Source organism: Polyodon spathula, unplaced genomic scaffold, assembly GCF_017654505.1.
Source record: "Polyodon spathula isolate WHYD16114869_AA unplaced genomic scaffold, ASM1765450v1 scaffolds_740, whole genome shotgun sequence".
Classification (NCBI taxonomy): domain Eukaryota; kingdom Metazoa; phylum Chordata; class Actinopteri; order Acipenseriformes; family Polyodontidae; genus Polyodon; species Polyodon spathula.
In genome coordinates this window covers 119,447-131,680 of record NW_024472228.1, presented here as the reverse complement: position 1 = coordinate 131,680, position 12,234 = coordinate 119,447, and the positions used below count along the sequence as shown (strand labels likewise).

General features: G+C 43.6%; 1 protein-coding gene across 2 annotated transcripts in view; it reads right to left on the bottom strand.

The window, feature by feature from the left end:
- Positions 1-525: 525 nt before the first annotated feature.
- Positions 526-12,234, bottom strand: part of LOC121308563 (E3 ubiquitin-protein ligase RNF43) — an 80,574-nt gene continuing 68,865 nt past the window's right edge. Inside the window, exons 3-9 of one of the 2 annotated variants that reach the window (XM_041241031.1) lie at positions 7,099-7,173; positions 6,600-6,731; positions 5,469-5,570; positions 4,853-5,023; positions 4,472-4,574; positions 2,563-3,993; positions 526-2,401 (exon numbers count right to left, since the gene is read on the bottom strand). In XM_041241031.1, the coding sequence (XP_041096965.1) occupies positions 2,358-2,401; positions 2,563-3,993; positions 4,472-4,574; positions 4,853-5,023; positions 5,469-5,570; positions 6,600-6,731; positions 7,099-7,173 (2,058 nt within the window). In that variant the 3' untranslated portion in view covers positions 526-2,357. The remainder of the gene's footprint in view (positions 2,402-2,562; positions 3,994-4,471; positions 4,575-4,852; positions 5,024-5,468; positions 5,571-6,599; positions 6,732-7,098; positions 7,174-12,234) is intronic. The other variant, XM_041241032.1, reaches the window with a different exon arrangement.

Genomic DNA, 12,234 nt, shown 5'->3' with positions numbered 1-12,234 from the left:
TTTACACAGGAGTAGGCTGAGTTACTCAAAAACAGAGGGGTTTAAATAAATAAAGGAAAGAGGGTTTGTAATGGCTTAAACATTGGTGAAAATTGGGCAAAGTTCAGTTTTACAGGACCGTTTACAGCAACTGTTTAAACAATGTAGTGCCATAACCTTCTAAAGAACATTTCAAACTTCTACTGCAATTTCTGGCAAGAAAATTAAGTTTACACATATGTGGGATTGGACAATGGACTTGAACGCCCTGCACAGATAGACATGTGAATGGGATTAACACTGTTCACTAACTGCGCCTGTAAAGGAATTAAAATTAAAATACTTTAATCACATTTCATTTGACTTTTATGTACATGGTTTAAGCCAGGGCTTCTCAAACTCAGTCCTGGGGACCCCCCTGTGTCTGCTGGTTTTCATTCCAACCGAGCTCTCAATTACTTAACTAGACCCTTAATTGAACGGATAATTTTCTTAATTAGACATTTTTACTTGTTTTCAGCTCTTAAGTTCAAGTTACTTATCAAATGTTACAGTTAACTTGAAATATGCAACTGTTCAAGAGCTGAAAACAAGAAAAAAGGTCTAATTAAGCAAAATATCAGTTGTACCTGCTATGCAAAGTCCAGACATGTACAATATATAGGGTGAAGCCTTTATGCTAAATGTACTCTCATACATTATATTCTGTCTGGGCACTCTCTGAAAAATACACAAGCAAATGTCTTCCAATGGTATTTCTTTTTGGGATGTTTGAAAGCTGATTTATATTGCTCCTATAGTGCGTTTTTTATTAACGTTTGCCCTCTCTGCTGTTGAATGGTAAGTGCCTGGGCAGTGAGCATTAACCTGTGTCCTCATCAACCCACTCTGTGTTTACAAAGTTGCTGAAAAGAGCGAATCAGAGGCCAGCACATCCGCCACTCCCTTGGAAAGATCCATATCATTTTGCAAACACGATCCCTGTCAACATGAAAAACTAAGTAGCAAGGTACATATATCTTTAATTCAGTTAGATATTTTCAGTCAAATTCTTTTTCTAACAATTGAATAAAATAGCTGCCTTAAGTGAATTACTCCAGTCCCCCTCCCTCCCCCCACCAAACACTCACACACACACACACACACACACACACTCTGACACCATTCTGAACACGCTCATTAGCACTGCATTAACACAGAGCTGGTGACACAGAGAAGATCACCTGCTTAGATCCAGTCTTCAAGTAAAACAAAGAATGATTAAAATAAGGCTGTTTTGTGCATTAAAAATGTCATATATACATATATATTAAAAAAAAAGTGACAAAACTGATAGTAAATTGCCAATGAAATTGATCCACCCCCAACCCCAAAAAGATCCACTCCATTTGATTGTTTCCTCATTTTTATGCTTTTTCTTCATCACCGTGTTTTTAAAACACCACGGGGACCAAAAGCCTCCGAGTTTGACTATCCTGGGCAGACGAAAGATCATTTTATAAATCAGGATGGATGTGGGATTACATTGACCTACAGTGGCAGGCACAGCGGCCGAATGGACAATGGAAAAAAAAAAACCTTCAGTCTGGTAGACACACGTTTTGACAAGTGTATTTTTTCAATGTCTGTTTGGCCTTCATACACTAGCCAGTTTTTAGGACAATCTTCACTGCTAATGGTCACATTTGGTTATGAGGAACTAACACATGCAGTGGCCCATCTCACTAGTCAAGTCTTTCATGTGTATGAAAGATCTGACCTGGTTGTCATTTTGTGAGATTTCCTGCAGCCTGTAGATGACCACAAGCTGGGTCAGTCACTTGACTGGAAGGTGCGACCTTGGTCACCTACTAGGGTAAGGGGGTTCCCAATCAAGGTCCTGGGTTTCATAGGTCAAAATAAATAATTAACAAATGTAGGGTCTTGAGGGAGATTTAATTGGTTAAATTCAACAGCGCTAACATGGCTGGAACAAGGAACCGGATCGGCCAACACTTCCAATCAGTGCACTCAGGGGGCTGTGATCCGTCTGGACCAGGTAAGATTGTCCTTAAAAAGAAGCTGCTAGCGTGCCAAGGCATCCATGCACAAATGCAATGTTTACAGTGAGACGGCAGCACTAGAAACAGCTGCAGTGTCTCCCAGGTCCAATGTTCAGTCAGAATGGTTTACTGGGTTAAAAGGGACCTCTACTTATCATACTGGGATTTGTATATTACTCTTCCAATCTCCCTTGTGCTACAGACCTCACCATGACAGTCAGGCAGCCCACAGAGACAGGACGCCACACCACACAGAGAGATGCACATAGAAAATGTGTCGGTCTGGCTGTGGAAGACGCAACCTTGATTCAACAACTTTGTTGCCCTGTAAAAGGGTTACACTGTGTGCTGGCACATCGTCTCAGCCTCCTCTTCTGATCCTGCGGAAAAGAGAAGGTCAGAAGGGTAAGCAATGATTACTGTTAGAGAGCATGAAAATACTAAATCAACATACGAAAAGAGCTGCCTGCATAACTATCCCAACCAACATTTATAGGGCATCTCAATCCCGACCTTTACCGCATTTCTGTATTGGACCTACCCTGATTACTGTGTGAGTTTGGGCAGTATAAACAGTCTTCCTGTGCTGTCTTGGGCCCTGACCCCCCACTGCTCTGATCCCTTTCCTCAGAGGGTCTAGGTCCCTCCAGCAGGGGATCTGACCCTGCCTGCTGGAGCCTACGCTGCCACACGACATGGTGCCCTGAGCAGCAGGGCCAGTCCCCTGCCTCTGTAGAGTCCAGGATGAGAGGGACCGGCACCCTCGGCTGGGTATCTGGGGAGTATCCTGAGCCATGGCCATAGTGAAGGTGGATGCTGCAGTCCTCCTGCATGTCCACGCTCTGGTGGAACTGCACCGTGGGTGGCGGCGGGTCATGGTGACAGATGCTCTTTTTCCTCCGGTGGTGGTGGCGGCTGTTGAAGTCGCAGCTCCTGTGGTGGCAGCAGGGCAGAGGAAGCATGGCAGCAGCCTGTCCGTTCTCCGCTGCATCTCGCCCCTCTTCTACTGCTTTTGGTGCAGGGCTCTCCGAAGGGTCGTGCCCTGCTTTGGGACAAGGACACAGGCCGGGTGCGTCGTGATGCCCTTCAGAGCAGCTTTTTGGCTGGCAGTGGTGCACTTCGCCCACCCTGGATTGTAAACCGTCCGTGACTGGGGACTCGGAGGCACACGGCTCCCTGTTGGAGCTCTTGGCAGGCCCCTGGCTGTGGTCGCTGCTCCGGCCCTCTCCATAGTGGTGGTGTCTGTGTCGGTGGAAGTGGACATGGCTGAAAACCTGCTCCTCTGGGCAGGAACCAGTCCGATTGACCATGGAGTCCAAAGACCTGGGTCTGCCTCCGCTCTCCATTCCTCCTCCACTCTCACCGCAGTAAATAAAGGGATCGTAGTCACTGCTGAGGGAGCTGCGGAAGGTGGACCAGCTCCCGTAGACGGCTTGGAGGCTGACGTCGGTGCAGTTGAGAACGGAGTCACTGGAGGAGCCGTGACAAGGCCCTGAGCTGGAGTCACTGCCAGGCCCATCAGCCAGGTAGCCGCTCTTCTCTGTCCGAAAGCTGCCCCCCGAGCAGCTCCCATCGTCCTGCCGGCTGTGCCCACCCCGTCGGCTGTGCCCACCCCCTCGGCTGTGGTGCCGGGAGCTGGGGGCGCTGCGTGGGGCTGACCAGGCTGATAGGTGCCGAGGGGCGCAGGGCCTGCCCTGGTAATGCTGCTCAGGTGGAAAAGAGGGCCTGCAGCACATGTTAGTGTACTGCCTGACCTCACCATGGCTGTAGCTGCACCTCTGAAGGACTGGTACCAGCTGTCTGTTGGGCAGATACCTGACAGTGGCAGGGTCCAAAGGAGGAGGTGGAAAGTAGCGGCCCATGAGGGTGGGCTGCCTTGGGGCTGAGTGGGGGTAGGGCCGCAGAGGGGTGGCAGAGGGGTGCTGGTACAGGTGTCTCCCAGGGGTAACTTGTCTGGGCCTAGATTCTGCCTCTGAAAAAAGAGTAAAACAGAACTCTAGTGTTGAAAGCAGTTATTACAGTGAAATAGTAACCGTTACTGAAATAATAATCTTTATTTTTATATAGCGACTTTCATAGTGGACCACAATCACAAAGCACTTTACAAGATACAAGACTAGGGTGTATGAACTATGCATCAGCTGCAGAGTCACTTACAACAATGTCTCACCTGAAAGACGGCGCACAAGGAGGTTAAGTGAGTTGCTCAAGGTCACACAATGAGTCAGTGGCTGAGCTGGGATTTGAACCGGGGACCTCCTGGTTACAAGCCTGTTTCTTTAACCACTGGACCACACAGCCTTTTGTTTGTTAGTAATAATCTACAGACACATTTCACAAGACCTTTTCTTCAATGGTACATGGAAATGACTCAATTGCAAGACTGGGCTTTGGAAAAAGTAATGAAACTCTACAAGTCTTTGTCTCAGGCCCTCCCCAGCCACCCTTACCCATTATGTTGTGCAGGCAGAGTGGGCAGGTGCGATGCTGGAGCAGCCAGGGGTCCACGCACTTCTTGTGAAACTCATGAAAGCACGAAATAACACGCAGGTTCTAGAGAACACAAAAGAATGGAATACAAATCAGTAAAGAAAATACACAACTAAAGAAATAATCCAGTTTCCCATTTTGAAAGCTGTTCATTTCGTCTGGGCCTACGTCAACCCTTCTTTACAACATGTCTTACACACAAGGTCATCATTTCTGCCTTTCCAGTGTGTATATTGGACGTCACAGCTGCAGCTTGGTTTGCCTGTTGTCAAACCTGTGTCTGCTAGACATGATCAATGGAATTCCTGAACATTCCAGAACATTCCCCGTCAGAACTGTACCTGTCCATCGGCAAACTCCTCCAGGCAGATGACGCACACAGGGCTGGAGTTGCTGCTGCTGGCGGAGTCCCACTTGCCCCTTGACCTCTGGCTCCCCGAGCGGCACTGGGATTTGTACATCCGGGTCTGCAGACGGCTGATGGCACGGAGAGTCTGCTCCTGCATGGAATCCTGGGTTTTCACAAAACAAACACGAAAGCAAAAGAGACCCAGTTGAAGACTATACTAAATCACAGATAATCTCAGCCTTTCCCAGTTTACTACTAGGAATCTATCAGCTTTCACCAAGCTAAACACAGAAATATAATTCCAGTTGCAAGGCAACAGGAATAAGCTCACCGCTATACCTGCTCTTCTACTTTGTCAATAAACGTATTTTAACTGACACACTTCCCAGCTGCAAATCTAGCCTGTGTCGTTTTGTTGATGTCTGCTGATGTAGATTTTGTAGCATTACAATGTGAGGATTCCTTTTTTTCCCCCTCTCAGCATACAGTCAGTATGTAGGATGCCTTTATGATATAGTTTGTTGATGTTATTTGAGCCTTTTGTTGTGTCTAGAGTACACCTGTAGCACTCGGCACAGTTATGCAAATGAAGAACATTTCCATCTTACCCTGTTCCTGTTCTGTCTGCACCGGAAGCGAAAGGCAAAAATCAGGATGATAACCAGCAAGGCAGTAACCACAGTGAGGAGGATCCCAACATCATAGTGCTGCTGGAAAACATTGTAATGATAACAACAGAATAAGTCCACAATGCATTGAGCTCATTCTGACCCTGAGCAAGCCACTTAACCTCCTTGTGCTCGGTCTTTCGGGTGAGACGTTGTTGTAAGTGACACTCTAGTCTCTGCAAGTCACCTTGGATAAAGGTGTTTGCTAAATAATAATAACAAATAATAATAATATTTTTTTAAAAATCTTCTAACTGGGGAATGTACTGCATAACCTTGCCTTAATTGCTAAAATGTATTGCGTTTGATTTTTAGAGCTGTTTGAGCAAGTGTCTTATTCATTGCGTGACGCTGATGAAAAAAGTGAATTAGGCGTATATTTTATTTGAGTTTTACTAACATTATATTAGCCTTACATTACATTGTAAAAACCTACTCAGTTCAGGAATACTATAAAATGGAAAATGTTAGCCATCGAAACTGTTTGAAGAATGCAACACGTCTCTGGAAGGTTTCCAGAAGCAAACATTTCCTAGTAGCGCAGTTGTTGTAAATTGGGTGTAATCCACCAAGAAACGTTGTAGTTCTAGATCCAACACATTGCTCACCCGCTGATCACTGCGCTCAATTATCTCAGGAAATCATTTAACCACAGACAATTAGGTCAATGTTTGAGGAACCCACACAACCTGGACTCAGACTTCCGAATGGAAACAATGCATGTTTCAGGCCATTAGAAAAGCAACAGCCTGCTTTTCAAAGACCGTCTGTATTTAGTACTTGGTCAACAGTGTAGATTGGAGTGGACACAATGAAGTTGCAGCTAGAATCAGCTAAATTTTTTGTTATTTCTTTCTAGTTCTGTAACATTAAAATTGCTGCAGAAAATTATTGCAACCCATGGTGTTTCTGCTAAATGTTTGACAGGATGGTGGCACTATACCTGGATGTGAAACTTCAAACCACAATTTGGTTAAGAAACTGCTAGGAATATGTATCAGGGGGAGGAGCCTATATGTCAGGGGTGGGGCCTGGTAAACAGGGAGGGGCTGCGAGGGAGGCGGTACCCACCCCTTCCTGCTCAAGTCTGACGTCGATCTGCACTGTGGCCTCCTGGTTGTTATTGACGAGCTCCATGAGGGTCTCGGCATCCTTGGCCTGGACCAGCACCACCGGCTTGAGCAGATCATCAGACTGACGCAGCTGCAGGCAATCCAATACAGCAGGTTAGAGAGACCTGCTCCTAAATGACCTGCACCTAGTTTAATCAATTAACACCCGACAAATGAGCAAATGCACGAAAGCCCCTAGGCGAAGCATTACGCTCTATTCCCCACCAAATGTCAGAAAATAAGAAACCAGCCCTGAGAGGTCTTTGCAGGAATAGTTAGTCAGCACGACAAGTAATAATCAAAGCAGAAACACATTTAAAATAAAGTCATACAGAATACGCATAGGAAATATGTACATAAAGCATATCTTTAAAGATACTAAAACAACATATCTCTCTATATCGCCTATGCATTTTCTAAGAACCAGCAAGGGTGCAGTGGCGGGGAAGCGGCGGTACCTTTTCAGCAGCTGTTGCATCATCAGTAACGTCGAAGATGACAGCTTGAGCTCCCCGATCCAATGCCAGGCGTGCCTGTGCGGGGGGAGGGGAGAAACACGGGTGAATGGGGTGCACTTCATTCAGCAACGCCAAGACAGCGTTCATTCCAACCAGCTCCTTCATTATATAACTGACCCCTGCTGAAGAGCAATGGATTAATGAGCTGGTTGGAACAAATGATTGCAACGGAATGGAACTGGAGAGCTCAGGTCACTACGCCTGGAATACCCGCAGAAGGAAGACAGGCAGGCCACTGTTTGCTAATTTCTTATTTATAAATTAAATAAAATGCACTGCTTATTTCATGCAGTTCAAAGTCATGATTAGTATTACTTTGATAGAATGATTAAAGTACACACACACACACACAGCACAGTATCAAGTTTTACAAAAACAGCACTGTAATCTAATTTCCCCACAAGGGGGCAGTGCAGCACTGGCAATTACTGATTTGGAAGCCAAAAACAAGGTGATGATTTAGAAATGGTCAAGAGGAAACGCTGTGTAAACCCAACAAATACTGCAGATTAATCAGTAAAAACTTCAACAGTCAGACCACAGTGTGAACTGTTTCAGCCACGCGGTTGCTGTAACACACCCTCCCTGCACAGCCAAGTCTGCAGGACGCAGGAGATCACAAGAGCACCTGGGCAGGATAACAGCTTGTTAAGCCACTGGAGCTGCAGTGTGCATCTCTCTCTCTCTCTGCATTGTTAAAGTGACATCAGGTTGTCTTAAATGGTAAAACTTCCATTTCAGCTCCTGTAAAGATCCAAGCTTTTGGAAACAGCGACATGAGCAAGACGCTTAGATTTTATTTTATTTTATTAAATCGGCTATATCTCGGGTCTCCACAAGAGAGGTCAGCGTATAATCTAAATCACAGTACAACGCATTTTCAGTGCCACAGGTGATTTATGTGCAGGTAAAGCTTGTGTCTTTAAAAGATTACAATCATTTGAACCTGTTGTAGGCTGCCGCAACCTGTTTGGAGCCCCTTCCATCTGTTTGTCTAGGACAGTTTTACCTGCTTGTGGCACGGCGGAAGCCAGACTTGTATAGTGTATAAATAAACAGACTGTTTGGAACTAGTCCATCCCTGCCAAAACTAAATTCAAAACTATTTATTTACACATATTTACACTATTTACAAGGCAGGCTACAGCCCTGCCACAGAAATACACAACAGAATTTTTTTTTTTTTGTACGAAACATCCATTTTAAATTAGGCTATGAATGGTTTACTTTGAAGAGAACCATATAACTAATAGTGTGGCTTTGCCCATCAAGGGAAATTTCTCCCAGTTGACTAAAAGAATAGATTTGAACCAGCTCATTTGTTGCATAGATTCCACTGAGGATAGGAGCTAATTAAATCCTTATTCCGGTTTCAGTTAGTTGGTGAGGAAGTTCAAACTTAGGGCAGTTCATCAAGTTCAAATTCAGGTCATATAGCAATTTAATCAACTAATTACTCTTTGATGTGGGGCACTGTTCTGTTCTTTGCAAGTGAGCCCACCAACAGCTCTGATCAGCAAGAGACATAAACACGTTTAATAGCTTTCCAGTGATTGAAGCAGATCGCAAAGGAGCACACTCAACAGCAGGTAGGGACTCCACGCTGTACGCTAATGTCAGGTCTTGCTGTGATGTAAACATTCATAATAATGCTGGTGTTATTATGATTTTAGCAGATTCATCGACACCAGAGCCTGGATGATAAATCAGGCTTCTTTTGCTCCTAATAAGGTAGCTCTAATTCCAGGAAAGTACCAGGTACTGTTGATGACGCACTATAATGGGGTTTGAAGACTGTTTACAAAATAGACATTGGGGTGGTAAAGAAAGGGGAATCGTTTAATCTTTGGTGTATTTCAGGAGAGACCTGGCTGACAGCCATAATGGGAAATACTTCCAGTTTTGACAAGGGCACATAGCATTTTATTCAGCTTGGCCAAGTGAAACAGACGAAGACAACTTGTGGCTGCCTTTCTTAATACAATTTGAAGTTAATCTGTAAACGACTGAGATCAGACAAACAGATGCAGTTCCCAACACAGCAAAATCTTCGAAATGAGCCTCACTGCAGTGCAACGATGATCAAAGTCAACTAGAAAAACATTCCTGTCTTCCTCACTGCGGTCTTAAGAGTTTTTACACCACAAAGGCACTGTCCTGTCTGCATGAGAAAGTTTTACCTTCGAACATATGCATTGGTATTTGAAGAAAAGTTATGTTAATACAAAAATAGTCTTCACAAATAATATTCTAAACTAGCAAATTAAAAGAGATGCTTTCAAGAGAGCAGTCAGCAGGAAAAGGGGACACTGCTGCTGCCACCCAGCAGAGAGGTTTCAGATTAAAAGGCGGATTGTTTTGAAAACTCTGAGCCTGTAATCAAAGAAGGGACTCTGATCTCCTCAGGACTGATCCCAACACAGCTCCTCCAGGCACTAAAACATCTTACCCACAAGGCTGCTGCTGCTGCAGCTATCACAACATTGAAATCTATCCCATCACTGACACTGCCTCCTGCACTCTCTCCTTGTGAGATCAGATAGAATAAGCCCAGTGAAAACAACTCAGAATTAATAAAGCATATTATACTTCATCAGTAACTCTTGATCAGATCCCAAATAACCTTCAAGATGGCAAAAAGCAAAATCTTCATGCCAGTGCTTGAAATTGGGTGGTACTCACCGGTACGGAGTACCTCCACTTCTCAATTTCAAATATTTGAGTCCCGCCACTTCTGAATTTAAAATATTTGAGTAGCACTTTGGCGCTTATTACCGACTAGGTGCCTGTTTTCTTTTCCAAACTGTCAGCTGCAATTATGTGACTTTCTAGTTGTTACTTTGTTGTCCCAGCAGCAGCTGCAAGGTTTACGTCACAGCAGCGCATAGACTACAACTCCCAGAGTGCATTACAAAACAACTGCAACTCCCAGAGCGCATTGCAAACAGAGCAGGGGAATTTATTTTGAATGGTCCAGGTCAAGTCGCGATTAGACGAGATGAGATGGACAGGGAGACACAGAGATGGACAGGGAGACAGAGAGAGGTAGAAAGAGCCTGAGAGCACCATTTCCCATTTCAAGCACTGCTTTATGCAAACTGGAAATGGGCACAATACAGTCTGTAGTAATTGCATTTGTGGGTAAATGGTAGGAGGTGGGGGGGGGTAGGTACTGCATTACTGATTGTTTAAAACACTGGCTGAGATTCTTAAAACGTATTAAAACTTAAACCAATTACAATTCTAACATGAATAAAAAAACAACTTCCAAAAGCTACAAAATGAAAAGTTGTTTATTTTTGGTTTGGTAACTTTACTGGGTATTCTTTCTGAAAACAAAAAATCTTGCAAACTAGACTGAAGAACTTTGAAAATCTAGCCCTTTTTTAAACGTTTGTCTGATGTGAATTCTTTCAGTGTTACTGTCCGTATCATTGAACACTTTGCTGAAGATCTGTTTGTGTGCTGTTAAAGACACTCTCTCCCAAGTGTTGAATGCAAACTGAATGAATCCCTCAGAAGACTGTCTGCCTGACAATATCACTCAAATGTGCTGAAAGGTTTGTGACAATTTGAAGAGTGTGCAGTCTGCTAAACACCAGAACAGCAACTCATACTTAATTAACTTCAGCTTTTGTAAGCATATCCAGGACATTTCAACTTAACTACAAAAACAACAGTAATATTGGCTCTACACTGAAATAGGACTGCTTTTGTTTTCAAACAAGGTATTTTCAAGTCTTCTTGTTCTCCGTTTACCCAGGAACACGGTCAGATAAGACAGCCATTGTTCCTTTATTCAAGTACAGCATATAGTTCCAGTGAAGTGGAACACAAACACATCAAATGAAGTCTATCAAAGCAATACGTCAGAATACAGGTATTCAGGAGTGCTCCATAATAAGATAGCAAGACAAAGATGAGCAATACACTCAAACTAAGCAGTCACTTTAAAAAGACTGGTGTGTGTCAGAGAAACGCTGCCTGCCAGAGTAAAGCACATGGCAGTTAACTGTACAACTTCACTACTACTCACTACCTCCGAGAACACTGTCAATAAGGGCGAGTGGCCACCATGGTCTGCAAGGTGTTTTATAGCACTGCCTATGCTGTTTTTTGCCCTTCATTACTTAACTGGGAAAAAACACACGCAAACACAAATCCAACATTTCCCACAAAAGTGTGTGTTTTTTTTTTTTTTTTTTTTAATAAAAATGATAAACTTCAAAACAAGTTAAGTTGTTGATAGGTGTAGCACACTGCTATGACCCATTTTTAACCTTTTGGTAATGGAGGTTCACTTCAAATTCCTCACTTATGCCAGACTTGTTGCTAATGTATTTTTATTACCAATGCTATAATTATTATAAGCTTTTTTTGGACTATGCCCAAAATCACCATTTTGAAGGATCCTTTCGAGATACTGCAGCAGAGCCTAAACACAAAGGCAGGGCCAGTGGAAGGACAGAAACATTATTCATGGTCAAGGCTGGGAAACAGACAGGCACTTAATAAATAAACCCCACAGGATACAACTGATACAGTGAACTAAAGGCTTTCAGTACATGTTTTGTTTAGTCTTTGTACACCGTGAGGGCAGAAGAACACGATGCAAAATGAGTTCAATTCAAGGTGAAGTTTGGTGTTTAGTCTGACTTACAAAAAACACACCACATCATGTTTGATAATGTTTTTTTTTTTTTTTTTAATGAAATGCGTACTCATACAAAAAATAAATTTAAAAAATCCCCAATAAACACTTAGATGTTGAAAACAGCAAAACCTGAAACCAGAAGAAAGAGGTAGTCCTACATGAGGGGGCACGGACAGACGACAAACCTAATTCTCTACAAGAAACCGCCTTCAAATTTAAACCCTGGGTGCTATTCTGAGATTCAACTTGAAGGGGGTGAAATTCCACCTTAAAAACGGTGTCGCCAGCGATTATCAAAGTTCCACTTTTAACTGAAATCTGCTGCAACCTGCTACCTTTGAACGGTATCTGTGCTGAAATGACCAATAAATATCAGTTCAGATTGCTCCATTTCGTTTGGAACTTCTCTCCACGACTGAGCA